This window comes from Heloderma suspectum, chromosome 6 (assembly GCF_057233095.1).
Source record: "Heloderma suspectum isolate Gila_16-S chromosome 6, 16-S_ref, whole genome shotgun sequence".
NCBI lineage: Eukaryota > Metazoa > Chordata > Lepidosauria > Squamata > Helodermatidae > Heloderma > Heloderma suspectum.
This window is the reverse complement of record NC_139463.1, coordinates 124,174,807-124,202,752: the sequence shown is the minus strand read 5'-3', so window position 1 is coordinate 124,202,752 and position 27,946 is coordinate 124,174,807. Positions and strand designations below refer to the sequence as shown.

General features: G+C 52.4%; 1 protein-coding gene across 2 annotated transcripts in view; it reads left to right on the top strand.

Moving 5' to 3' along the window:
* ACIN1 (apoptotic chromatin condensation inducer 1) overlaps positions 1 to 27,634 on the top strand; it is a 35,829-nt gene extending 8,195 nt beyond the window's left edge. The window contains exons 4-18 of one of the 2 annotated variants that reach the window (XM_084806475.1): positions 3,474 to 3,562; positions 3,726 to 5,744; positions 7,603 to 7,842; positions 8,008 to 8,108; positions 11,688 to 11,826; positions 18,798 to 18,843; positions 19,269 to 19,411; positions 19,497 to 19,652; positions 20,906 to 21,062; positions 21,197 to 21,342; positions 21,437 to 21,544; positions 23,680 to 23,787; positions 25,765 to 26,083; positions 26,345 to 26,445; positions 26,982 to 27,634. In XM_084806475.1, coding sequence (XP_084662601.1) covers positions 3,474 to 3,562; positions 3,726 to 5,744; positions 7,603 to 7,842; positions 8,008 to 8,108; positions 11,688 to 11,826; positions 18,798 to 18,843; positions 19,269 to 19,411; positions 19,497 to 19,652; positions 20,906 to 21,062; positions 21,197 to 21,342; positions 21,437 to 21,544; positions 23,680 to 23,787; positions 25,765 to 26,083; positions 26,345 to 26,445; positions 26,982 to 27,272 — 4,163 coding nt within the window. In that variant the 3' untranslated portion in view covers positions 27,273 to 27,634. The remainder of the gene's footprint in view (positions 1 to 3,473; positions 3,563 to 3,725; positions 5,745 to 7,602; positions 7,843 to 8,007; positions 8,109 to 11,687; positions 11,827 to 18,797; positions 18,844 to 19,268; positions 19,412 to 19,496; positions 19,653 to 20,905; positions 21,063 to 21,196; positions 21,343 to 21,436; positions 21,545 to 23,679; positions 23,788 to 25,764; positions 26,084 to 26,344; positions 26,446 to 26,981) is intronic. The other variant, XM_084806476.1, reaches the window with a different exon arrangement.
* Positions 27,635 to 27,946: the final 312 nt, after the last annotated feature.

Below are 27,946 nucleotides of genomic sequence, written 5' to 3'. Positions count from 1 at the left end.
TGTAGTGGGCTGTAAAATTTAGGAAAGTTGCTGTGAAAATTGCATGTATGGGAATACAAGGATTCTGATAAAAGGCATACAGAAAATAGATGGGCGGTTTTGAGCTGATTATAATTAATTTTGATGTAATTAATTAGGGTTCAGATTGTTACAGGCTTGATGGCATGGATGCTTCTTGTTATGTTGGGTTAAACTGTGATTTTGAACGTTCTTAAGTAAAAAAAGAAAAGCCACTCTGTAAGTTCAGTTTGATTGTTCAGTTTCAGTTTTCCTTGTTAGAACAAGGTGCAACCCCACAGTGGTACTTCGGTTAGTCTGGTTTTGCCTTGCCTCCTCTCCTCAGTTGCTAAGAAACATAACGGTGTGATTTACACCAGAATGTGGATCTGAGCCTCCCACGTGACACTTCAGCCTGACTCTGCTGTGCTACTCTGCCTTTTAGAAATGTGTGTCTTCTTGACCCAGGATACAGCTGCGGCGTACCTGGATTCCAAACAAAAAGAGGGAAGGTGTCCCAGGTGGGCAGGCATTTGCATCCTTCCTGATGGTCATCTAGATTCTCTGTCCATATGATGCCTTTGCCCACACTTCTACTGCTGGGGCGTTTGGGTGACTAGAGAGGGGAGGTGTTTCCGCAGAATGCCTTGGTGTCATTCCAGGCTCCTTGTGAGCCTTTTAGTATAGCCCTTCATCTGCATACATGCTGATCTCTGTGACTGGCCAAAGCTTTTGTAAGGAATGTAGAATCATCAGTACCTGTTTCGTTTTCTGCGTATTGTGTCTTTCTTTAGAAGACTGATATCCTGCCATTTGATCAAATCATCCTCAGGGTAGCTTAACAATGATTATATGAATAGGCATGGAATCTATGCCATAGACCAGGGGGTTGTTTCCATGACAACGGAAGGAAAAGCGGATTTTTTATCAGCTTTGCTTCTGCTTTGGTTCATGCAGGGTTCCATGAGTGAGTGCTCTGCACCAGTAAAAATCACTTCACAGAACATACTTCGCAGTGGGAGTTAGAATGAACATCATCTGACTGGCAGGGGCTGTTCAACCAATAAGAGAGGCTCCCCTCCTTTCTCCTGGAGCTCCAGATGCACCTCTATTTCAGGAGCAAGCCTCATTGACCAGAATGGGAGTTACTTCTGAGTAGACACACATATAAGGGACTGTGACGCTGAACTGCAGACTGGAAGGTCAGCAGGTCAGCAGTTCGAGACCCGAGTGCTGCGTGACGGAGGGAGCTCCCGTCTTCAGTCCCAGCTTCTGCCAGCCTAGCAGTTTGAAAGCAAGAAATTGCAAGTAGATAAATAGGTACCGCCTCGGCGGGAAAGGTAACAGCGTTCCATGCACCTCGGTGTTCAGTCATGCTGGCCACATGACCACGGAAGCGTCTTCGGACAGCGCTGGCTCTTCGGCTTAAAAACGGGGATGAGCACCGCACCCTAGAGTCGGACACAACTGGTTGGGGACACCTTTACCTTTAGACACACATATGCTTGTGCTGGGAAAGATGGGAGGGGGGACACAAGGATGGGAAACCAGCCCCCTTTCTAACCTGATGCTGCACAGGATCTCTATAATGAAGGTGTGAAGTAGTTACTTCCTAAGGCAATTGACCAAACAGTGGAGAATCAGAGTCTTGAGGTCGCACTTCACAGCCATTAGGGAATTTGTGCTTTAAACTGTGCCATTTCAATTGTAGGGGATCTCTGTGAATTCTGATGTGGGCGTTCAGGGGACACGCCTCATTGAGCATAGTGGGAGTTACTTCTGAGTAGACACTAATTGGTTTGTACAGGGATGGGAAACACACAGGAACACCCCTTGACCAGGGACACAGTGAAAGGCACAGCCCTGGGCATTGCTAGCATACCCAAGGTAAATGTGGAGGTTGGGGCACACAGCAACTATACCATGGAGAACCTGACTTAAGGAAAAGAATCGGACTTTAAGCAATTTCAGGAAATCCAATTTTTCCCTGATAAGCTCTGGGGTGGCTGCTGGATGGCCACGACGTCATCTGTCCCTGTTGTTGTTGTTCAGTCGTTCAGTCGTGTCCGACTCTTCGTGACCCCATGGACCATAGCACTCCAGGCCTTCCTGTCTTGCGCTCTCTCCCGGAGTGTGCTCAAGTTCATATTCATTGCATCCGTGATGCTATCTAGCCATCTCATCCTCTGCCGTCCCCTTCTCCTTTTGCCTTCAGTCTTTCCCAGCATCAGGGTCTTTTCCAGGGAGTTTTCTCTTCGCATTAGGTGGCCAAAATATTGGAGCTTCAGCTTCATTATCTGTCCTTCCAATGAGCACTCAGGGTTGATTTTCTTTAGGATGGACTGATTTGACCTCCTTGCAGTCCAGGGGACTCGTAAGAGTCTTCTCCAGCACCACAGTTCGAAAGCACATCTGTCCCTAATGACCTCCAAATGTAGCCAGCTCTGAGCAAATCACTCATGGAGACACCCCCCCAGGTATGGGCAACTTCTGCGGGCCTGTTCCCATTCCCCTGTAATCCTCCAGGGTGGGGCGCACCTCTTCTTGACGCAGTTGCCGTGGCAGATTTTGCTGTCTAACTTCGGCAGCACATAAGTTGTGGTTTTCCTTTAAAACAAGATGTCTTGTTTTAAAGTGAAATCGTGGGGAGTTTGCTGCTACGGCAGTGGGCCACGTCTTGCCTGTCCCTTCTACGTAGACACACACACGGCAAAACCCCACACAGCCTAGCAGCCCTTAGTTCCCTGGCTGATGATAAAGGCCAGAGCGTGCTTCCCTTCAGCTTTGCAGTTCCAGGGCAACTTAAGACGCAGACAGATCCAAGGCAAACCTAGTCCAGGATGTACGCATACAAATCCACCCCAAGCCAGCCTTCCGCAACTTGGTGCCCTCCAGATGCATCAGGACTGCAACTTCCATCAAGAAGGGTGGGCCAATGGCCATGCTGGCTGGGAATGATGGGACTTGCAGTCCAGACTAATGTGGAGGGCACCAGGGTAGGCAAGGCTGCCCTATGCCAAGGAGAAGTTGACCGCTGGACAGGGGAAGAACCTCTTCTGCCTGGTCTCCAGCGGGATAGGAGATCAGCCGCCTTCCCTCTCCTATCTCCTTTGAGCCCAAGAGGGAGAGGGGAAGCACGATGATGCTGACGGTCTGCTCTGGGTCCTTCCCCCTCCTCCAAATACAGAAAGCTCTCCCACACAGTCCTTGTCTACGTCACTTACTTGCTTTTGTACTCTGGGTAGCAATAATCGAATGTAATAAATCCTAGGGGATGCAGAGCCCTTTTATATGTCTGCCGAACCAGTTTTGCCCCAGTCAGTTTGTGTTGTGAACTTGCAACCAAAACCCAGCCTAGATGGGGTCAAGGAGGGCCTCATGCCTCCCCGTTGAGTGTCCCTGTCAGTGGCCTGCCTTGTGCTTTGAGGAGCGGTTTCTGGCCTAGCTGGCTGATGGGTGTCCCGTTCCTTTGCTAGGCAAAAGCTGTGTTGTGTCCCGGGAGAGGGAAGAGTCAGATGAAGAAGAGCCAAGAAGACCAGAGCAACACCCCTCCCGGGTTAGGCAGGTAAATGGCGGAGGCTGCGGTGGTGGTGTGGGGAGAGGATAACAATGGGGGAGGTGCTGCAAGGCAGTGGGCCAAGTCTGTGGTGTTTGCCTCATGAACAGGGGGAAGTAGGGCTTGGCAGGACACCCAGACGAGGCACGCTGTGATTCACTCTTTCCTTCAGACCAGAGCCATGAAGACCCCTGGAGGTGCCCATGCCCCAGGCAGTGAAGAGCGGGAGACATCTCTTCGGAGTCGGAGGGGGACTGAGCGGGCAGCTGTAAAAGACGAGGAGGACGACGAAGACGAGGAGGACGACGAGGAAGAGGAGGACGATGAGGAAGAGGAAGAAGAAGAGGAAGCTGCCTCTTTGCTGGCAGAGCGGACGCCGAAAGGGCAGGCCAAGCCTGGAGTGCCAGTTCCCCAGGAGAGGGGTGTGTGCAAGGAGGTCATAACCAAGACCCCAGACGCCCAGCAGAAGGAGGCCACGGCCAAGACTAGGACCCCAGACGCCCAGCAAAAGGAGGCCACGGCCAAGACTAGGACCCCAGACGCCCAGCAAAAGGAGGCCATGGCCAAGACCAGGACCCCAGACGCCCAGCAAAAGGAGGCCACGGCCAAGACCAGGACCCCAGACGCCCAGCAAAAGGAGGCCACGGCCAAGACCAGGACTCCAGACGCCCAGCAAAAGGAGGCCACGGCCAAGACCAGGACCCCAGACGCCCAGCAGAAGGAGGCCACGGCCAAGACCAGGACCCCAGACGCCCAGCAGAAGGAGGCCGCGGCCAAGACCAGGACCCCAGACGCCCAGCAGAAGGAGGCCGCGGCCACGACCAGGACCCCAGACGCCCAGCAGAAGGAGGCCACGGCCATGACCAGGACCCCAGACGCCCAGCAGAAGGAGGCCACGGCCAAGACCAGGACCCCAGACGCCCAGCAGAAGGAGGCCAAGACCAGGACCCCAGACGCCCAGCAGAAGGAGGCCACGGCCAAGACCAGGACCCCAGACGCCCAGCAGAAGGAGGCCACGGCCAAGACCAGGACCCCAGACGCCCAGCAGAAGGAGACCACGGCCAAGACCAGGACCCCAGACGCCCAACAAAAGGAGGCCATGGCCAAGACCAGGACCCCAGATGCCCAGCAAAAGGAGGCCACGGTCAAGACCAGGACTCCAGATGCCCAGCTAAAGGAGGCCAAGACCAGGACCCAGGACGTACAGCAAAAGGAGGCCATGGCCAAAATCAGGACCCCAGACACCCAGCAAAAGGAGGCCACGGCCAAGACCCCAGATACCCAGGGGTGCGAAGCAGCAGTGCTGCTTCTCTCTCCCTCTAAGGGGGAAGCTGAGCCCACAGTGCCAGAATGCAAGGAAGAGCAGCAGGCAGCCATGACACAAGAACCCCAGAAGGAAAAGGGCGGTTCCGGTGTACCAGGGTCTCCAGAAAAGGAGTCCGTCAAATCCACAAAATTGGAGGCTACAGCCCAGCTAGCAGAAGCCTTAAAGGAGGGGACAGATGCAGAAGTGGGGCGCCCAGAGGAGCAACAGGAACCTGACCTCCCTGAGAAACACGGAGAGCCAGTGACTGGCCTGGGCGAGGCGGCAGAGGCACCCCAGAGAGATGGAGAGCAGGAGGCCGCGGCAGAGGCCCTGCAGACCCAAGAAGAGGCGGCAACTGCAGCGGCTGCTCTGATCCAGGCCTCCCCCTCGCCCCCTCATCTGACTGAAGCACAACACGCCCAGCAAGATCACGGGGGAGATGAACCCCCACCCCCTCTCCTGACTAAGGAAGCCCCCGCTGGGCCCAGTCCTGCAGACGACGAAGCCCCCCCGCAGCTCTCTCAGCCCTCTCCCCCCTCTCAGGAACCCCTGGCCACAGCCAGCCCTGGCCTCCCAAAGGATGGGCCTGCCCACTCTCTGCCTCCCTTGCCACCTCTCCCCCCACAGCACCAGCGGGAAAGGCCCAGAGGCTCCAGCTCCTCCCACTCCTCATCCTCCTCCACCTCCAGTTCCTCCAGGTCCCGCTCCCGCTCCCGGGGCAGCTCACAACCCCGCTCCCGGAGACCCCGCTCCGGCTCCTCTGAGTCTCCTCCGAGGAAGCGGCGGCCCGTGGAGAGCCCCTCCCAGTCTGGCTCTGAGCGGCACACCAGTTCATGCTCCAGGTCCCGCTCCAGATCACGTGACAGCAGTGACAGCAGCAGAAAGGTGAGCGGGGCTCTGGCCTGCAGGGCTTCTCCCAGTGCTGCCACCACTCTTGGAAGAAGCCCTTTTAATCTAGCAAAGTGCCTGTACTGGTTATTGTGCCCATTCACTTCTGGTTAAATAGTCCCATTCCACAAGCAGTCGAGAACCTTCCAGATAGCCATGGAAATTTGACCTGCCTGTTTCTAATGAGTTTTTTATGCTTTAGGATTAATATATTTTATTCCACTTCAACCCTGTGAGAGTCGGCTGCCCAAAGAGAGAGAGAGTGAGTGAGTGAGAGAGAGAGAGCACGAACACATTCAGAGCTGAAGATACTTGAACCCAAGTCCCCTCCATCCCAATCCTGTCCTTTTATCCATGGTGGCCACTGGAGGATTCTCCCCCCCCCCCACACACACACACTGTTAAAAAGACTCTCTGGACATGGGAGAATATAAATGTGGCAGATGTTTCAAGCCCCCTTATAATTAGGCAGCCACCAATGGTGAATCAAAGTGGCCTCCAGGTGACCAGGCAGAGAGAGGAATGAATGCTGCTCTGTGCTATGGCAGCTGCCTGTTAACATGCCTGCCTCTTCAGGCAGGCAGAGTGCCTGTACTGGGGGACTGCCCACACACTCTTGGCTCCCTACCAGCTTTTGGACTTTAAGGCCACGGAGCTGTGAGGGAGCTTCAAGAGCAGCCGATTCAGCAACACATTGTTTTCTCTCTGGTGCTGCACCATGGCAGCTGCTCATCCCAGGTCCTTGCAGACAAAAATGCATTCAGACGGGACCAAAAAGCCCCGTGCTAGCAACACAGCATTTGAACTTGATGCCTGTAGCTAGATGCCGCCCCTCAATCACAGGAGCCTTGTCTGAAGTTGTTGAGGCGGGGCATGCAAAGCGTTTATGGCTCCAGGAAAGCAGACATTCCCAGCTCATGGGGGAGTAGGGGGAGAGTTAATCCTTGAGAGACCATGGGGGAACTTGGCCAAACAGATCCTGCCAGGCTTGAGGTGCCTTCTGCTTGCCTCTGGCCAAGCTTTTCAACTCCTGGTATGTGAAAGGCAGGGCTTGTGTTGAGCGGCTTAAAATTATGCATTCCAAAGCTTGCATGAAAACCAAAGTGGAATTTACAAAGACATTTTAAACCAGGATGGGGGTTAGAGTTTAGTTTGAAGTGTGCTTTAAAAACAGCAACCTGGTTTTAGTGTGCTGACTTTGGATTTCTTGTGCAGATTTGAGGATGCCTTTCCTTAGCCACTGGGCTAACCTATCCACACCAGTGTCCTCAGTGCCATAAGCCACGGAGCACCTTCAAGGGTGCTCTGGCCGCGGCCGTCCAGAAACGGCTGCAGTGTTTACAGTTGATAGATTAGATTAGATTAATTGATCTAAAAGTAATTTTGAGTGACTAAAAAGCCCGCACCCCCATTAATCAGCCAGCAGACCTCAAGTTAAAAAAAAACTTACTATGCATTTAAAATGTACAGATGGCAAGCACCATTTTAAGAGGTATATTCCCTCCTATATGAGAGAATTGAGGTGGGGTGAAACACCAGCTGATGCATGCTGTGACATCTTGATGAATCATCTAAAACCGAAAAAAAAATTATTTTTTTCTTTGGAACTGTTATTCTCATACACAGTTGGGATCACTTTATTCATTGACAAACTCATGGCTGGTTAAGTAAGATGTCTTTAGTCGGATTCCAGCCTGACTTCTTGATTCGCCCATGCTAGGGGGTCACATTGTCGCTAATTCCTATGCGCGGGTGGATGGGGGGAATACATTGTCCCTAACTGTCCCCAGCAGTGTATCTCAGGTAGACAAACTGGAGCTGGCCATCCTCAAAAATTCTGTCTTTCTACTTTCAGTCCCACAGCCCGGAAGCCTCAAGAGACAGTACCAGCTACCCCCACACCAAAGAGTCCTCTCCCCCACAAGGAGAGACCCCTCCACACTGCAGCCCCCCAGCCCAGCAAGAGGTCTCATCAAGCCCCAGGGAAGAGGGAAGAACCACCCCTTCCCCACCTTTGGAAGCCCAGAGGCAAACCAGCCATATCCAGCAGCAGCAACACCACAACATGGAATCGGAGAGCGCAGTTCCGGAGCGAGTACGGAGTGGAGGGGATTGGTGGGGGCGGGGGTATTCTCTTTGTTAGTGGTGCCAGCTCCACTTCAGCTTAGCTTTGGAGGGGGAGGTGCATACAGGGGTCGAGATCTGGAGCCCCCTCCCAACCATGTGACCTCTTCCTGCTAAACTAGGCCTTTTCCCACAGGGCAGCCCAGAGCCCCCTGTTCCAACGGAGGCTCCTGGGCCAGACAGCGGGGTCCCTGACTCAGAGCCACTGCACCCGTCCGAGCAGCACCACCGCCAAAAGTAAGTATCCAAGGCCGTGTGGTTGGGGTGGTGGATGCGAATGAGCGAGGCTGGGCGAGTCTCGCTGCCATGCACCACTGGTGAACAAAAGGCACCTAACACAGGAGTGGAGCTCAGGTCTGGACTGAGGCCATGATGTAGGAATTCAGCAATACCATATAATGCAGCTGTACACCACAGGGCCTGAGCCCGTGAACATGTGCAGTACTCTAAGGTACGTACAGGTATGCTGTGGGAAAGAGCTTTGGCCACAGGGGCCAATAAAGGAATGGTTTCCAGACAAATTTGAGCCCCAACAACACTTGATTTAGAAATTGACTGATACACTACATGTCACTACTTGAATGGAATTAGTTTTTTTTAATCTACTGAGCAATACTTACTTGTGTGATCAGGGGGCCCCTCTGTCCAAGAAGGCTGCTGTGCACTCCTGCACATTCTTTCTGTCATCCCAGTATAAATGATTTCTGGTGAAGGTATTACTTTATTAATACTATTACCATTATTCACAAGTTCTTTAAAAAGACTGGTCTCTGGGACATGAAACAACTGGAACACGTTCAGGTAGATAAACTCTATCTTAAGGTAACAGCCTCTGGACCAGCAGATCAACTATACTGATGGAGCTCCTACCAATAATGTCAGGGCAGCTCCTCACCTCTTAGCATAATACCCTTTGGGCCAGACTAGGCCACCAGCCTGTGAATCTATAATGTTCATGTGGTGCGGTGCAACAACCTGCTTTCACAGAATCCCACTTCTGTTTGGAAATGGACCTTTTCATGGGACTAATTGACAAGGCGGGGGTAGGGTGGGATATCAAAGGTTGCAGGCAGGAGGGAATGGACTACTGTAGTTTATACAATGGGGAGAGGTTAATAGGAAGCAGAAAGGAGGAAGTCTCCACGATCAAGAGGATTTCTAAAATTATTATTTTGGCCCATTTCAAAATAAAGCCTTCAGGGGCCCTCTTGAATTACAGTTCTCAGTGGTGGTGTTGGAAAGTGGATGGTTATAGGTCTGCTGCCTGACCCCCCCATTTGCAGCACCATATCCAGGGCAGGGAAAGCTGCGCCTGTTGGATTTGTGCCTGCCCCACAGCCACAAGGCTTAAAGGGACAGAGCTGCTGTGACCCAAGATGCCAGGAGTAGATTTGGGGCGGGGGGCGCAGTCACACGGCTGGGACACCTGGGCAACTGCCCCCACTCCTCCCTCCATCCCCAAGAGCGCAGCTCCCTTCCTCCAAAGTGCGGGCTGCAGTGTGTGTTTGATGCCCAGTTGTTGGGGGAAGCAATGGGGGGGGGCGAAGCTGCGATGCAGGGAAAAGGGGGGTAGCCGCTGCAGCGAGGTGGGGGCCGAGAAAGAACGGAGCTTGGGGAGGGCTGGCTCTCTCCCGCGGGCCCCCGGCTCGCCGGCGCCCATCGCTCCTCCTCCCCTCCTCCCCCGCCCCTCTCTGCGCTCCCTTCGCCGCCCCTCCAAGCCTCCCGGGGGCTGCTGGGAAGGCAGCGGCGGCGGCGGCCACGGCAAGATGGCTCCGCTGCCCGTCCGCGGCTTCGGGGCGCTGCTGCTGGCGCTGCTGCGGCCGCCCCCGCCCGGCCCCGCGCTGCTGCGGCGCCTGCTGCACTAGAGGCGGAGCGAGCCCCGGCCGGCCCGGCCCGACCCGGCCATGCTGCTCTCCGAGAGCAAGGGAGGGTGAGACGGGGGCCCGGCCTGGCTCGCCTCGCAGGGGCTGCCTCCATCCATTCATTCCTCCCTCCCTCCGCCGCCTGCGCGCAATCCCGCCCAGCCGCCGCCTCCCCGGCCGGGTCGCTCCCTTTCCGCCGCCTCCCCCGCTCCCGATTTCGCCCGTTCTCCACGTTTCTCGCCCTGCGCCATTCTCTCCGCTTCCCACCCCGCCTTCCCATCCCGGCCACCTTCCCGATCCTTTTTCTCTGCCCAGCCCGCCATCCTCCACCCCCAGTCCATCGGCCGCAACCTGCTGGCGCCCCCCTCGCCCGGCGCGCGCAAATCCCCCTTCCTCCATTCATTCCCCGATTCATTCACTCGCCTCCTGCTGCCCCTCCCCCTCTTTCTTTCTCTGCCTCGCTGCTCCCTACCTCCCCCTCCTCCACCGGGCCCCTCTGCCATCCATTTTCTCTCCCATTACCTTCTTTTCTTCAGGCCCCCGCCCCCCTGCTTTGTCATGGCCCCCTCCCCAATTCTTCCCTTCCTTTGACAGGGTCACTCTCCGCCCCCAGTGCTGGCTGGCTGGCTGGCTGGCTGGCTGCTCTCCCTCATTCCCTCCTTTCTTCAGGCCCGATTTTGCTGCATCGTGTTCTCTCTCTCTCATTTTCTCTTTTACTGAACAGCTGGGAACTCATCTGAATTCCACCCCCCACCCCTTGGCTCTTTTTGCAGATATTTCTCACGTCTGTTCTTTCTTCCCCTCCTCCATCTCATTTTGGCCTTTCCTTCTCTTCCTCCCTGTTTTCCTTCCTGTTGTATTTGTCTTCCAATGACACACTGACGCTTTCCTTCCCTCCCTCCCTTTCAAATCCTGCACGTGTCTGTCTTTCTACACCTCCCTGTTTCCCTCCTCCTCCTTTTCTCTCCCTGCCTTGTCTGTTGCTTCTCTGCATCTTGTCATCTCATCCATTCCGTGCCCCTCCGGCCTCAGTGGGGCAGGCCGCTTCCTGCTCTTTTATCAAGGGCAAGGAAGCTGATGTCCCAGCGGCAGGGTGGCTCTTGGTGGGAAGTTTTCTGTGGGAGCAACTTCTGCGGGGGAGGCATGGCTGTGCGGTGGAGGATAGAAGATACTGCCTGTGGCGTGACTGAAGTTGGGGTGCCCAGAGGAGATGGATTTTGAAGTTGGCTCTGTAATTTTGGAAACCAGCGGTTCTTTAGGGGGCAGTGAGCAATGTTCCAAGAGCTCAGCTGATCTCAATTCTCTGTTAGAAGCCCTCTCTTCTGAGCCCTCACCCCAGATGAGTGGGAGTTGGCTATGATTTGTGCCAGAGCTGGCTAGGAGATTATGGAGTTGTAGTCCAACACATCTGGGGGGTACCAGGTCGGCCAAGGTTGATTGAGGAAGTGAGTAAAGGAAAGGTGCTTTTCACATGGTCGGCTGTACTCACTGGATCAGGCTAAGCCTGGTTGGGGTGCCAGTGGGAGGGAGGTTCTAGCAGTGGTAGTTGGAGTTCCCGGGGGGCGGGGAGGCACAGGTGACCTCTAGGAAGGCTGCCTGGGAGGAGAGCGGGGGAGGCTGTGTTGGGTGGAGCGTATGTGTTCATTGAAGGTTTTGGGGGTGGTTGTGGGTTGAGATTGTAGCCCGGAGGGAAGGAATGGGGAAAGCATAGTAGCGAGAGGGAAAAACTTCCACAAGAAGAAGGTTCTACGTGAGCACTGTGGGGGCAAGTTCCACCAAGCTGTGAGAAGTGGTAAGATTTAGGGGAGGAGTTGCCTCAGCCCTTTCCCCCAGGGCTCAACCATACCCACAATCCCTGGCCTTCTTAAGTAGAGGGGGGTTCCCCTCGTCCCTGAGTACCCCCTGGCCCTCTGTGACCCCCTCTCTCTCTCTCTCTCTCCCTCTCTCCCCACAGCGAGGAAAAGCAAGAGGTGCCCATGGAGCCATCAGAGCCCCGCCCGGAGAGCGAGGCGCCTGAGGCTGGCCCCGACGAACACCCATCCACAGAGGCCCCCGGCCCTGAAGCCGGCCCTGAAGATGAGGAGAAGAAAGAGGTAGCGTGTTGGGGCTGTCGTTGGCGCATGGGCAAGGGACCCCAGGGTGCAAAGGGGTAGCCGGGTGCATAGGGGTTGCCAGGTGCAGGGGTCCTGTGGGGAAGTGGGAATGTGCAGAGGGGCACCTCTGGGGAGGCACTCTTGTGAGCGGTTGGCCATATGTCTGCCAACTACTGCTGTGGGGATGGAAAGGGCTTGTGGGTCATGGGTCTTATACATCCTGCAGGATGGGCTGGATGCTTGGTTAGTTCATAATTCCCTACAAAACCTTGGTGGGGAGGAATTGTCCTCTTACGCGCCACCCACCCACCCACCCACCCACCCAAACACTCCTCTCATCCCTTTTAGTGCAAGGAAGCCTTGAGCCAGGGCGCGCTGTGTGTATGCGCGCGCGCGCATGCTGCAATTTTGAGGGAGCGCAGAAACCCCCTAGAATCCTGCTTCCCAAGAATCTTGGCTTTTGTTTTTGTTTTGCTTTTTTCAAAAACAGAAGCAAGTTTCTGGCTCTTGTCCGTGAAGAGGTCCGTGAAAGTGTGTTGGGCCATGTTTGCCAGAGAGGTGGGCTGAATAAAGCTTCTGTGGGTGGGGTTTCTAATTCTGCAGCACTCTGGGCCCCTCCCTGTGGTTACCAAAGCTCGAATATATTATGCAGAGTCGTGTGGAATAAATTATGCCAAATAACAGAAATGATGCAGATTTGCTCAGTTGGCATAATTTATATGGGATTCAGAGTTCAGGTTTTCTTGGTGTGGAATTTGGGTTCCCTGGGCACAAAATTCTGAATCATAACATGGTGCACAGCACCTCATCCTGCCTTAAGCCAATGGTTAATGCAAGATGCTGGCTACATGAAGATAGGGACACCCCACCCTTTTCCACAAGCCAGGCCTCCTGCTGTAAGCTGGCAAAGCCCTTGATTTTGGGAGGGTATAAATATGTGTTTGTTTGCTGAATGTCATTTTCTTGAACGATTCATTTTGCCCACACACCTCCCAGCCTGGTTATTCCCCAAGATTTGACTCTTCCTATCCCGAGCCAGTGTACCAAACTGGCCCCTTCCATCTGCTCTGAAACGGGGGCTTGTAGCCGGGGCGGGGGCTGTTTTGGGAGACACATGTACGCACGCCCATACACACATGCACACATTCCCATATGAGACTCTGCTTTCCATGTTGCTGAAAAGAGGGGAGGGTGGGCACAGGCCTTGCTTCCCCCTCACCCTAAAGTTAGCTTCCCCCCACAACTCCGTTGACATTCTCCTCTGGACTCGTTTGTTCTGATCCCCGTTTTAAAGAGGCACCAATCCGCCAGGAGTGCGAAAGAGAGAGTGAGAGAGAGAGAGAGAGAACCGGAGAGAGAGAGCGCGCGAACGTATTTGAGCAGGCTGCACACAGGTACATGTGGAGGTGGATGAGAGATTTTGGAGCCCACCTTTCTGGCCTTTTCCTGGGACTGTTTCTGCCACTGCTCTTCACTTTGTGGAAAGCCCCCTCTGGCTCCCTAAGCACAGAGCTCTTTGCAAAGGAGTATGCCTCTGGGAGCCCCACATGCTCTGTGGGTTTTCCTCATTCCGTGGTCCTGTTCCTCAGTGGGCCAGAGAGCTCTGTCTTGTACCCAGAACTGTGCACATCTTCAGCTGGTTCCTTGCCAATTTCCAAAATCTCAAGAGTGCCACAGTTGGAACCCTGCTTGGTTGACAGTTTCAGTCTTTTAAGAAAGAGGGTCCAAGAATGTGAGAAAGTTGCCTACGACTCGGCCTCCCACCATCCACTTGATGCTTCCCTGTGTCTTCTGCTGAGCATTCAAAATGTCTGTACTTCCTGCCTCAACTCATGGCTTCCGTTTGTATGAGACTGCTTTAAAGACTTCACACATTCTAATCCTCTGCCCAGCGAAAGCAGTTGGAAGTTCTTGCGAAGTCGAGATCACCGGTGAAATGGTTGCTGGGAGTTTCTGGTCCCTCCCCTTGAGAGGAGACTGCTCGGAGAACTTCCCTCACCACCTTCGGGTCTGAGCCAACGTTCAGAGACTCCAGCTTCAGTATGAGTTCTCCATCGCACTTGGCCATCTGCAAGGGAGCCCCTTTCTGACGATCTGCAGCTCCTGGAAACCCGGCCGCTTCAGCAGTTCCTCTGCTGATTCTGGGACTGGACTTGGGAGACTCTTTTTTTAGATTTGGAGGTCTCCTACATTCTCTGATACCTCTGGTGTGCAAAGTGGCCAGTTCTCACAGATCTTGCTGCACGCCCGCAGCAGGGTTTTCTCGCACAGGTCCTGGCTTTCTCCACCGTGTGTTGAGGACTTCCACCTCCACAGAGTTCTCTGGAGTTTCAAATGGTCACCTAAGCGGACTGTTGTTTACATAGGGTTCTTCAAACGCTGGAGGTCACCCCCATCGAGGGACTTCCATTGCTGTCGGTGTCCTTGGCTTCTCTTCCACAAAAGGACTGTTGATGTCGGTTATCCTGTTTTCACCTGTTGTCTGGATGGTTTCCCTGTTGTGAATTCAGTTCTCTGCCGTGCTTGCTGACATTATCCACCTAACTCCTCAAAGTCCCTGCCGTTGATGGGACTTTTCCATGCACCGGTGCTTAATTCTCCATTGGCCCAGTCTCTGCCTGCCAAGAACTGATGCCTTGAGCCTCCCCCGACCCGCCTTGCCAATGGGGGAGGTGCTTCTGTCTCACCCTCTCTCTTCCGGGACACTTGACTCCGACCACCAACCAATCAAGCGCTAGGTTCCTACCTACCACCAACCAACCACCACCTCTCTTGTCACCCAACCCAACCAAGCACGCACCTTTCAGGCCAGGGAGGGCTCGTTCCGATTGGACCAGCCGTTGCCTAGATACAGCGCACACACTGAGGTGCGATTGGCTGAACAGAAGACCCTGCCCCAGGTGTGAGAGGGTACCTGGAGCGCTTGTCCTAATTTGTTATTTTTTTATTTGTTTTTCTTTTTCTTTTAATTTTTAAAAGAAAAAAATCAGTTGCAACTTCTCCTGGGGGTGGGCGGGTCATGTTCTAGTTTAAATAGAGGGGTTGTCTCCTCTATTTTTTTTTAATGATGGGGGAGCAGGGGAATCTGTGGGAAACAGCCTAGTTCATGTGTCAAGCTGGTTTAGTCCAGCCCCTGTCCTTGCTCAAACTGAGGGGCATGTTGACATTGGGATGGTACTCTCCCCCCCACACACACACACACCAGCTGCCCCCTCATTTCCTTGGGGATCTGCTGTTCAGGAATAAAGTGGACATCTGGGGAATTGGATGGTTGCATATAAGGGGGCAGGAGAAGGGGTAGTAGTGAATCAACAACTTTTGCTCACCCACAAGGAGATGCTCCTTAAATCGGCCTTCCCCAACCTGGCACCCTCCAAATGGGCTGGACCACAACTCTCATCATCCCCAGTCAGCATAACTAATGGCCTGCTGGAGGGTGCCATGTTGGGGAAGGCTGACTCAGATCATGCTCCTGGAAAGAGCTTAGCATGTTCCTTAACTAGCACGCCTGCTTGGCCCTAATTAATAGGGCCTGGTTCACATGTCACAACATCAGGGGTTGTTGTTTTTCTAAACCCTGGGATGTTGTGAATGAGTGTGCACGCTAATGCATGCTGCCCTCAAGGGCTCTGGGGAAAGCACTTTGTCCCTGGGATGTTCGCTGTGATGTGCAAACCAGGAACTCTGGCTTGTCTCTCCCACAACAAGCCAGCATGGGAACCTGTCCCTGGGGCATATAGCCACTCCAACCTGCAGCTGGTGTAACTGGGCAGTGTGCTACAGGCACCAGTTCGCTCATTCATAACAACCCAGGATTTTTTTTAAAAAACCTGGGTTGTGATGTGCAAACTGGGCCACTGTTCATTGAAGCCAAGTGGGAGCCCTCAGCAGTCTCCTGTGGCCGGTCCCCGGGTGCCTCTGTAACATATAAGGCTCTCCTCATTTGCAGTCACGCCACTGATGTTGCTCCTTCGTGTTCCAATGTCAGTGGTTAAAGAGGAAGGTGGTACTGGCGTGGGAAGGAACTATGCGACCAGCATTACTAGGCCAATGTGCTATTGAGCTACAGGGAAGGGGGGGGGGGTTATTGCATCCCTTTGTCAGTGTGCAAAGTGGGCCTGAGTGTGGAGCAAAATTGAGGGAGGATGAGTATGGACCCCCTTTTTGAAAGAGAAGTATGGGCCCTTGCTCTTGAACTGCTTGCTCATGTGAACATTGCCAGAGTTTGGTCTGACTGGCCTCTTCCCAGCATGTTTCTGTCAATATGTTGGGAAGGAGGATCTCTCTAGGCAGGGAACCTATGAGATGTCCTTCCCTGACTTGGAGAAGTCAGAATTTCTTCTTGGAAAAAGAGGATCTGTGGGAATTGAGGCACCCGTTCCCAGTCTCCCATAGAAGCCTAATACTCACTGCCTTTGTTCGTGTGAATGCAGGCTTGGAAGGCATGAAGATAGATTTCAGTGGTGTGAAAAACAACGTACCCAAACCATCCCAAGTCATATCCTTCCATGGGAAAGGTTCCTGACAGGTCGTGGGTGCTGGTTTAGCCACTGCAGTCACCCATCCAGTGATCTCTTACTTGGTAGAATATCTGTCTCTAAATAAATGCTATTCCGTTTATAGAATAGTGGTGTTTTGAGAACCTACACGTGTGTTAGGTGCCAGCTAGGTGAGATAATTGCTATGGCTGACCCCCAATAAGTTAAAAAATAAGTTCATCTTTTAAACTGGAGTCACTGAGGGCTAGAAACATCCCAGATGTCATAGTTCATAATTGACACCTGGAATGTTCTCTGTCCTTGGTTCCAAAGTAGCAGCAGCCTCTCTGTCTTGGGTTGAACACGTCTCTCAAAATATGGCGTGTTCAGTGCTGCATATCAGAGGTTCGTTCCATCATGGCTCAGAATAAGGCCGTTAGGACGCAATCGTATGCATGTTTAGACAGAGAAATGGCCTTTTCTCTGTCCAAACATGCGTAGGGTGGTGCCCTTAATGTTGTAGCTCCCACTGTCTGGAATCCTGACCGCTACCAATTAGGCAGGCGCTGACCCTTCTGGGTTTTCAGCATCTACTGAAAACGAACATTTTTCTACAGGCATTCCCAGAAAGGTAATCTTGTCTTCTGTATAAAGACTTGTTTTTGTCTTTATACAGAAGACATTTCTGTACGCTTAGACATTTCTTTAATAAAAGCAATTCATAAATATTGTTAAATAATTAGTGAAGTGCAAATATGCCCAGAAAAGTTTATTCTTACTAGCCTGCTTGTCCACCTTTACCTGTGTTGGCCATGAATGTGCTACAAATGGCAAGAGTGTTGGGCTAGGATCTGGGAGATCCGGGTTCTAGTCCCCACTTGGCCATGGAAGCTCACTGGGTGACTTTGGGCCAGTCACAGACTCTCAGCCCAATCCACCTCACAGGGTTGTTGTTGTGAGGATAAAATGGAGAGGAGGATCATGTAAGCCGCCTTGGGTTCCTTGCAAGAGGAAAAAAGGCGGGGTATAAATGCAATAAATAAATTAATTAATTAATTAAAAGAAGGCATTTGCTTGTTGTGGGGACTTGGCAAGCTTTTAAGCTACACATGACCATTGGGCCAGATAGCAAGCTCGAACTCTGAATTTGTTGTTGAATAGTTTTGTGTTAATGTGGGAGCTTGCACATTTCCTCATCAACAAGGCCATGGTTAAAATCAAAAAGGTTGCCTGACCTTATTCAATAACTACCCTGTGCCATGGCCAAAACTGCATAATCTATCTGAGCCATACAAAATAAAATAATCTAGAGTACTTGTACTTGGTATTTGTCGGCTGTTTGGAAGGATTTGTATTCTGAAAGTTGGGATAGAAATAATTGTAATAAATAAATTAGGGGTTCTTTGTACCCCTCTTTTAGTAGTAGAATCTTTAGCCTTTGGATTAGGGAGGGCATTGCTTCCATACAGCACTTACTACTACTACTACTACCATTACTCTGCTTTCTATTAAAAAACTTTTCATAATATAAAAATACATAAAATAATAAAAAGAGTACAATAACACAAAATAATAAAAACAGCAGCATTAAAGCATCACAGCAATATTTTTTAAAAAATGTAAAAGCTGTAGACCACAACAAATTTATAAAAGCATCAGATTGCATATTAGGAGCCATCTGGCTTTTTTAAAACTCCACCAACAATCTTCAAATGGAAAGAAGGAGCCTGATGGCTCTCTACCTTTCAGGTGTTCTAAAGCTTGTACCACCACGAAGAGAGCTCTGTCTCTCACCTAGCCACTGGATTTTACATAAGGACAGGACAGAGAGCAGCAGGGTCTTCTGTCAATCTTAGAGGTTGGGCAGGTTCGTATGGCAGGACATTTTTGGTCCTCAATATATTTCACATTCTAGGACAGCCTTCCCCAAACATAGTGCCCTCCAGATGTACTGGACTACATCTCCCAACCTCTTGGCTGGGGGATGTTGAGAGTTGTAGTCCAGCCATCTGAAGGGCACCAGGTTCAAAAAGGCTGTCAGGATTACTCCTGGTAGGTGCAGAAATTTGTGCAGCTCTTATACTCATGAGGATAGAAACTTTTAGAACCATATTTGCAATTTTATTTGGACCCGAGACAAAAAGTGCTCTCGGCAGAAGGAAGAGGGGAGAGATCAGCATGTGAAGGCCTTGGGAGGGTTACTGTGTGTCCTGCGATCGGGATGAGGCAGAGTTTCTGCAACCTCCACTTTATTCTTGAATCAGCAGAGAACCCCTCTCCAGCTCCTCATCTGGGCCCCTGCTTCATTATGTATGCCCTCTTCTCCCCCCCACCCTCCTTCAGATGTGGCAGCCACTTTCCAAACCCATGATGCTGACTTGACTACCCCCTCTATGCGGGGCTTTTTCTTTCTTTCTTTCTCTCTCTTTTCTCTCCTTTTCCCTCTCTCCCTTTTTCCCCCTCTTGCGATTCCCGCCTTCCCTTTCTCTGCAGGGCTCAACTCAGCCCAAGGCTTTCAAGAGGAAGATATCTGTTGTCTGTAAGTAAGGCGCCATCTCTACATCCATTGAATGTAACATTGTGAGGGGGTGGAGTTAACCTGTGCTCCCCCCCCCCCCCCCGGAATTTGTAAGAGTTTCTCCAAATTTTGGCCTTTAATGTGTGAGGGTATGGCTTGGGCTGTTTTTTTAGCATGTGGGGCCTTGACATGATTCCCCCTTCCCAGCATATGCAGCATGCATTTCCATCAAAGCCTGCTCCTTCTCATCTGTATTTTGGGAGAAAGTTTCAGGCCAGTTCTTAGTCCCGACAGCTCTCTGAAAGAAGAGTCACTGCAGGGCTGACCTCTAACCTCGGGCCGGGGGGAGGGTGTCCTATCTCTGCCTTTGAGGTGCCCTTGCTTTCAAAAACTGGGCAAGTCACACCCCTGTGAGAGGGGGCTCAGCTTTGCTCTCTCGGTTGCAGCGTCGTCTGTGGCCAAGGGCCCAGCAGCGACAAACAGCGACACAGAAGGAAGCCAGCTGGGAGGCCGGAAACGGCGCTGGGGGTCCAGCACGGCCGCCACCCAGAAGAAGCCCTCCATCAGCATCACCACGGAGTCCCTCAAGGTACTGTGGTAGGCGGTCGTGGGGGTTGATCTGGGCCTGGGGTCCCAGAGTCATCGTCTGATGCGCCCCCTCCCTTCTTCTCCAGAGCCTGATCCCTGAGATCAAGCCACCAGCAGGGGGGCAAGAAGCGGTGGTGGATCTCCATGCTGATGACTCCCGCATCTCTGAAGACGAAGCTGAGCGCCACCCGGAGGAGCCAGCCCACGAGAAAGCTCTCAAGATCTGCCGCACAGTCACCCAGGTGTGTGCGTGGTGCTTGATGGGTCCGGAGCGGGCACTGTGTAGCGACGAGGGCGTAAAAACCGCTGTAAGGAAGGGGAAAGAATAGCACCGAAAGAGCCATCAGAATTGGTCCTGAGCTTTATTCTTTCTTTTTGTCAAGTGTTCTTATACAGTGGTGTAGTGGAGTTGGGAACTCGCGGGGTTGCAGCACCCACAGTTTTTTTATCAGCCGGTCTGCCCCCTCAGAATTTCCTATTCCCTCTGAACTTAGCTACAATCCTTACAGTAGGTAGGGGGAAATGAATTTTCCCAGCAACAGTAGCCTGTTCCTTGTTCGAATGTAAAGTATTTTGGAGGTGGCCTGGTCTTGAATGAGCAATTAAGACTCATTAGCTTTGCAAACAGGCTTGCTCCTGGTGGAGATGAAAATTGCTGCAGCTGGCTTGTTGATATGGATCGACACAGCTGCCTGCAATTTTGGACTCTCCTCGAGGTGTGGCGATGCTGACTGTCATGACTGGCGCCTCACTTCAACATTTACCACAACACCGTTTGTATACTTCCCCTTCATCCAAAAATGCCAGGGCTGTGAAGAGCAAGTATGGTACAAACGCTATTTACAGTAAAGCCACAACTTCAATGCTGAAGCAAGGTCACAGTGAAAACACTCAGCCGGCTAGGGCATTTCTCAAGTGAAAATGCCTGGGAACATCAGCGTGTCGTAACCTGGCACCAAGAAGGAAGTAATGGAAGCATGTAGCCTGCTTTGCGGGTGAGTCTTCTGTAACTGGGGCGCCACACCGAAAGAGCCCTCTCCTCCTTGAGTGTTGCATAGGCCCTTTCCGATAAGGAAGGCGCTTGGAGGAGATCTTCACCTCAGCGTTTTGCACGCGGAAGCAGAGTTGCGAGGGAAGCCTCCCAAGTCCTTCCCCAACTTGGTGCTCTCCAGATGTGTAGAACTTCACCTCCCAGAATCCCCCAGCCTTCAGGTGAAGGCCCACACATCTGGAGGGCACCAGGCTGGAGAGAGCTGCTGCAGACACTCTTGGCTCCTGAAAATGGCCAAAAGGGGGAGGAAGCTACTTTGCCTGTGTTAGCTGCATTGTGAAGGGTTTCTGAAAAAGGAAACAGGAGGACGTCCCCTCGATAAAAGATATTTTTGAGACACGTTGGGGACAAGGCTCATCCTTGCAGCAGTTTCTTCTTGTGGAAGACATCTCTGTTCCCTGCTCCCAAATGAATCTCAGTCTCTCACTCGGGTTTTCTCCCTAGGTGGTGCCAGCGGAAGGCCAAGAGAATGGCCAAGGCGAGGAGGAGGAAGAGGAGGAGAAGGCCCATGAGGAAGAGCAGCCTGAGGCCCCTCCTGTCGTCGCTGTGGAGACGGTGGTGCTGCCGCCGCCGCCGCCCGTGGAGCACGAAGTGAAAAAAGGTGTGGGGGGGCGGGCGATGTCTGGGGGGCAGGCCTGGGAGCCGAGGGAAGGCAGAGGCTGGCAGTGGGTGGGGGGGTCAGACAGAGAGTTACCATTGGGTTTCTTCGTTTCCTTCATACCACCCACCTCTCAGTCATGCTGAGTGATACGCTGACCCGGCGGTCCATCAGCCAGCAACGCTCCGGTGTCTCCATCACCATTGACGACCCCGTCCGCACGGCCCAGGTCCCTTCCCCCCCACGCGGTAAGGTCAGCAGCATCGTCCACATCTGCAACCTGGTGAGTACTCGGGGCTCTCTTTGTGGGAAGCAGTTTGGGTTGGGGCCCTGAAGGGCTGGCACCTTCCTCACCCCCTGACTGCTTTCCCATGTAGGTGAGACCTTTCACTCTGGGGCAGCTGAAGGAGCTGCTGGGACGGACGGGCACCCTGGTGGAGGAGGCGTTCTGGATCGACAAGATCAAATCACACTGCTATGTGACGGTGAGTGACGGGGCCTTTCCTCCTTGCCGCCCCGTGCTCGTGGCTGCAGAGAGGAAGGTTGGGTGATGGCTTTGGAGCTGCCTTTCCCAACCTGGCACCCTCCAGATATTTATTTGTTTATTTATTTCATTTTATTTCTATACCGCCCAGTAGCTCTCTGGGCGGTTCACAAAAATTAAAACCAAAGAGCACACAATAAAACAATACAAAATATATAAAACATTAAAACCACAGTAAACAATACAACCAGAATAAAACCCAGCAGCAGTGCATGGATTTAAAATACAGATTTAAAACAGCAAAGCTAAAAGTCTAAAGAGCTAAAATGCCTGGGAAAATAAAAAGATCTTCACCTGGCGCCAGAAAGAATACAATGTAGGTGCCAGGCGAACCTCACTAGGAGCTCATTCCACAGCCGGGGTGCCGCAGCAGAAAAAGTCCTCCTCCTAGTAGCCACCCGCCTCACTTCCTTTGGCAGGGGCTCACGGAAAAGGGCCACTGAGGATTATCTTAAGGTCCGGGCAGGCACATATGGAGGAGGAGGCGATCCTTCAGGTAATCTGGCTCCAAGCCGCTAAGGACTTTGAATGTTAATACCAGCACTTTGAATCGGGCCTGGAAATGGACTGGCAGCCAGTGCGGCTGGAAAAGTACTGGCGTAATATGAGCTCACTGGCCAGTCCCTGTTAACAATTTTGCTGCCCTGTTTTGGACCAGCTGAAGTTTCCAGACAGTTTTCAAAGGCAGCCCCACATATAACGCATTGCAGTAATCCAGACGAGAAGTTATCAGAGCATGGATAACTATAGCTAGGCTATCTCTGTCCAGATAAGGACGTAGTTGGTATACCAGCCTAAGCTGATAAAAAGTGCTCCGTGCCTCTGAGTTCACCTGTGCCTCAAGTGACAGTTCTGGATCCAAGAGCACCCCCAAACTACGAACCTGATCCTTTAGGGGGAGTGCAACCCCCTCCAGAACAGGTTGAATATCACCTAGCCGGGCAGATGAACCACCCGCTAACAGCACCTCCGTCTTGTCTGGATTGAGTTTCAGTTTATTGGCCCTCATCCAGTCCATTACCGTGCCCAGGCACTGATTCAGAACAGCCACTGCCTCACCTGGGTTTGATGAGAAAAAGAGGTAGAGCTGGGTGTCATCCGCATATTGATGGCACCTCAGCCCACACCTGCGGATAACCTCCCCCAGCGGTTTCATGTAGATGTTAAACAGCGTAGGGGATAAAATAGAGCCCTGTAGAACCCCATGGCATAATTGCCATGGCACAGAGCAATAATCCCCTAGCACCACTTTCTGGAATCAGCCATCCAAGTAGGAACGGAACCATTGCAGTGCAGCGCCTCCAACTCCCAACCCAGACAATCTATCCAGAAGGATACCACGGTCGATGGTATCAAAAGCCGCTGAGAGGCCCAGGAGAATCGACAGGGTCGCACTCCCCCTGTCCCTCTCCCGGCAGAGGTCATCCCACAGGGCGACCAAGGCAGTTTCCGTTCCAAAACCAGGCCTGAAGCCCTTTTGAAATGGATCTAGATAATCCGTTTCATTCAACAGTGCCTGGAGCTGTCCTGCCACCACCCGCTCAAGCACCTTGCCCAGGAAGGGGATGTTGGCCACTGGCCTATAATTGTTAACATTCTCCGGGTCCAGGTTAGGCTTTTTCAGAAGTGGTCCAATTACCACCTCTTTTAAAGATACGTTGGACTGCAGGGATGTGCTGGCTCGGAATGATGGGTGTTGCACTCCAACCCCTCTAGAAGCCACCAGGTTGGGGAGGCTGTTACGGAGGAGAGCACATTTTCCCACAAGGAGAATGTTGATCACTCTTCCTCTGGGAAGAGGAAGTAGCAGCCATAATGGCTATGTGCTTTCTTTAAAGAAACGTAAACCTGAGGATGCCAAAATATTTGGAAAACAGTTCCAAAATATTTTGCAGTATGTAGCTATATGCAAGACCTGAAATGTGAAGCAAACATCACCACCAGGTCTTGTTGAGAGAACATTTAACAACAGTCCTCCCCCTCTCCTCGAGGATGTTGGGAAACTGAACTCAACAGAAAACAAAGTGCTTAGCAAAAAAAACCCTGTCCCCCTCTCCACCTTCCTTTTATTTTCAGTATTCAGCAGTGGAAGAAGCCGTAGCAACTCGCAACGCCCTCCACGGGGTCAAGTGGCCACAGTCAAACCCCAAGTTCTTATCAGCAGACTTTGCTGAGCAAGATGAGGTATGAACATGGGGCGGGGGGGCATGAATCCAGCATGGTGCACTCTCTGCCCACCATCTGAGGAGGGGATTTTAAATGGGAGATTGAAAGAGGCAGCTGGTTTACCTTTCATAGAAAAGGAGAGGGAGCATTGTCCCTTCAAAAGGATGCTTAAGAAATTGGGGCCTGTACATGAGAGGAGGCTGAATAGAAATAGATGCCCCAATAAACCTGGCCAAAAATTCATCTTGGAGGAAAGAAGAATATGTTTCTTAATGCGACACGTTTTCCTGTGGAGCACATTGATGTTGGATGCTGTGATGGCTATTAGATAACATTGTTTTTTAAAAAGATGAGACACCGTCCTGGAGGATAAGTCTGCCTTTGGCTATTGGCCATGATGGCCAGGAGTAGGAACCTCTAGGCTCAGAGGTAGGATGCTTCTGATTGCCAGGTGCAACTGGGGGGCTGATAGACATAGAATCATAGAATAGTAGGGTTGGAAGGGGCCTACAAGACCATCGAATCCAACCCCCTGCTCAATGCAGGAATCCAACTCAAAGCATCCCCAACAGATGGCTGTCCAGGCTCCTCTTGATTGCCTCCAGCGTGGGAGAGTCCACTACCTCCCTAGGTAATTGGTTCCATGGTCGTATTGCTCTAACAGTCAGGAAGTTTTTCCTGATGTTCATCTGGAATCTGGCTTCCGGCAACTTGAGCCCATTATTCCATGTCCTGAATTCTGGGATGATGGAGAAGAGATCCTGGCCTTCCTCTCTGTGACAACCTTTCAAGTACTTCAAGAGCGCTATCATATCTCCCCTCAGTCTTCTCTTCTCAAGGCTAAACATGCCCAGTTCTTTCAGTCTCTCTTCATAGGGCTTTGTTTCCAGTCCCCTATTCATCTTTGTTGCCCTCCTCTGAACCCTCTCCAGCTTGTCTGCATCCTTTTTAAAGTGCGGTGCCCAGAACTGGACACAGTACTCCAGATGAGGCCTAACCAGTGCTGAGTAGAGGGGAACTAGTACTTCCCGGAATTTGGAAGCTATGTTTCTGTTAATGCAGCCCCAAATAGCATTTGCCTTTTTTGCAGCCACATCACATTGTTGGCTCATATTCAGCTTGTGATCTACAACAATTCCAAGATTCTTCTTGCTTGTAGTGTTGTTGAGCCACGTATCCCCCATCTTGTAACGGTGCATTTGGTTTCTTTGTCCTAGGTGCAGAACTTGGCATTTCTCCCTATTAAATTTCATTCTGTTATTTTCTGCCCAGCGCTCCAGTCTATCAAGATCACTTTGAATTTTGTTTCTGTCTTCCAAAGTATTAGCTGTCCTGCCCAATTTTGTGTGATCTGCAAATTTGCTAAGCATTCCCTGCACCTCCTCCTCCAAGTCATTAATAAAAATGATGAAGAGCACTGGGCCCAGGACTGAGCCCTGCGGTACCCCACTCGTCACCTCTCCCCAGTTTGAGAAGGTCCCATTGATAAGCACTCTTTGAGTCCGATTCTGTAGCCACCTGTGGGTCCACCTGATAATTGTTTCATCTAGCCCACTTCGAGCTAGTTTGCTCATAAGGATATCATGGGGCAATTTGTCGAAAGCTTTGCTGAAGTCGAGGTATAGTATGTCCACAGCATTCCCATGGTCCACAAGGCAGGTTACTTGACCAAAAAATTAGCTTGTCAGTGTTTGGCCATTGTCAGCTAGAGAGAGAGAGAGAGAGATTGAGAGAGAGAGAATGAATGGTGAACTAGAAAGACTGTTGGGCTGAAACAGCAAGGGAATTTTATTTTTATTTCCCCACTTGCATCCTGCTTTTTGGCTTGCGAGGAACCCCCAAGGTGGCCAAAGCATATAAAACAGTTAAAATTAATCATTACTATTCAATGAAAACAAGTTGGAGGACACTCCTTAAAGATGGGAGTTTGGAGCGGCAGGTGGAGTGGTCAGGAAAGCCGCGCGCGCGCCTGACCTGCCTCTCTCTCTTTCCCAGCTGGATTTCCATCGGGGTCTGCTGACCGAGCGTCCCACAGAAGCCAAGGCAGACGAAGCACTGGCCCTCCCTGGGGTGGGCCCAGCAGCACGGGGGGAGCGAGAGATGTCCCGGCGCTCAGAGGCCCGGGAGCGGGAGGCGGCCGTGCGGGAGCAGTGGGCCGAGCGGGAGCGCGAGATGGAGCGCCGGGAGCGGACGCGGGCGGAGCGGGAGTGGGACCGGGACAAGGTGCGGGAGGGCCCCCGCTCTCGCTCCCGCTCCCGAGAGAGACGCCGCAAGGAGCGGCCGAAGTCCAAGGAGAAGAAAGCCGAGAAGAAGGGTAGGTTATCTTGGCATGTCAGAGGTGGCGGCGGGGGCAAAGTCTCTCATGATTTTGAGGGGGCTGGATCAGTCCCCAGTTGTCTTGTGGTCCTTACCTTTGGCGCCTCCCAGCCTCCCTTTCAAGGCCGAATGTGGGGCTGGGTGAGGGAAGGCCACGGAAGTCTCCCGTAACATTCTGTCTCAGCATGCAAAGCACAGAAGAAGTGTGGGACCATGGCCACCCTCTGACGTTGCCGCTCCGCCTTTCCCTCCCCAACAGAAAAGGCCCAGGAGGAGCCCCCTGCTAAACTGCTTGATGATCTTTTCCGCAAAACCAAGGCAGCCCCGTGCATTTACTGGCTGCCCCTCACGGACACCCAGGTGAGACACCCCTCCCTCCCCCTCAAGGGCTCTGGGGAAAGACACCAGCAGGGGTCCACCAAAGCCAGAATCTTCCCATCCCTCTCAAATCATCTGGAATTTTAGCATTGGGGGAAAGGGGAGGAGAGGGGGGGTGCAGGTGTATGCATTCCCTCTGCCCCTGAGCATGAAGTCTAGCATGAAGTCTAGAAACTTTATTTCTAAAGGGGAAGAAAGGAAAACAGATTCCCAAGATGCAAACTGAACAAATAATTCAGATGTGGTCTATTTTCCTGACTTCTGCCTGTCATGGAGAAGAGCAAAGAACCATCCAGGGTGATGGACAACTTTTCCCTAATCCAGGAACAGGAAAGAGAACTCAGATGAAAAGGATTATGAATTCATTCTGCCCCCACACTCTGCTCTACACACAGTTTTGGATTAGCCCGTGTTCTGCCCTTCCAGTCCCTGAGGTTCTCTGCCCATTGGCACTTCTGTCTGCCCTCTAACTCTGCCTTCTTCTCCCTGTCTGTCCTCTCCCCCCCCCCCCCAACCAGTATGTTCAGAAGCAGGCCGAACGGGCAGCCAGAGCCCGGGAGCGGGAACGCCGACGCAAGGAACAGGAAGCAGAGGAAGCCCGGCGAGAGCGCAGCCGTCAAGCTGAGCGGGAGAAGCGGCGGGAGCATAGCCGGGAGCGGGAGCGGGAGCGGCCCAATGCCACAGGAGGCGGGGCCAGCAGGGGTGGCGAGCGCAGCGGCAGGGATCGTGAGCGGCGAGAGGCAAAGACCCGCCACAGCCGGAGTCGGAGTCGCAGCACGCCTGTACAGGACAGGGGGGGGCGCCGCTGACCTATTCCAACTTCTTCTTTACTTTGACCTTCTGGGGGGAGGGGGGTGGCTGTGGCACTTCCCCCAAATCTAGCCCTGGTTGTGTGTGGGGAAGAATGGGGCAGCCAGGCATTGGGCTTCCCCTTTCCAGCAGCGAAGAGGGAGGGGAGGAGGGGAGGTGCCCTGTGGATGAGATAGCAGCAGGACCCGTCCTCCTCCTCCTCCCCGTTGGGATAGTTTTATCCCTAGCCCTTCCGCTCCCTCTTCTCCTGGGGCCAGTTCCCTCCCCTTTAATTTGTATTTTATTTTGGGAAAATGTTTTTTTTTATTATTCTGATGATACAGGAAAGAGAGCATAATAAAGAGATGGCGTTAGTTTTATACCTGCTGTGCGTCTTTCTTGTAGGGCGGGGGAGACGAGTGCTAGAAGCTGTTGCGAGTGGAATGCTTTTTTATTGGCTCTCTCCTTGTGGCTTGCGGGATGGATGCCCTCCTTCTGTTGGGATGGATGCGCCAACGGAAGCGACTGCCCTTGGATGACCGGGGCTCTCTAGCAGGCCACCAAGGGCACTTGATCTGACTCTGAAGCTCAGTGTTTCTGGCCACTTGTGTTAACACAGGAAAAGGCGCTTTTAGAAAGATGGCCAAACATTTGGCCCCTGGGACCTTGTTAATAGTAGTAGACTTCTCCCTCT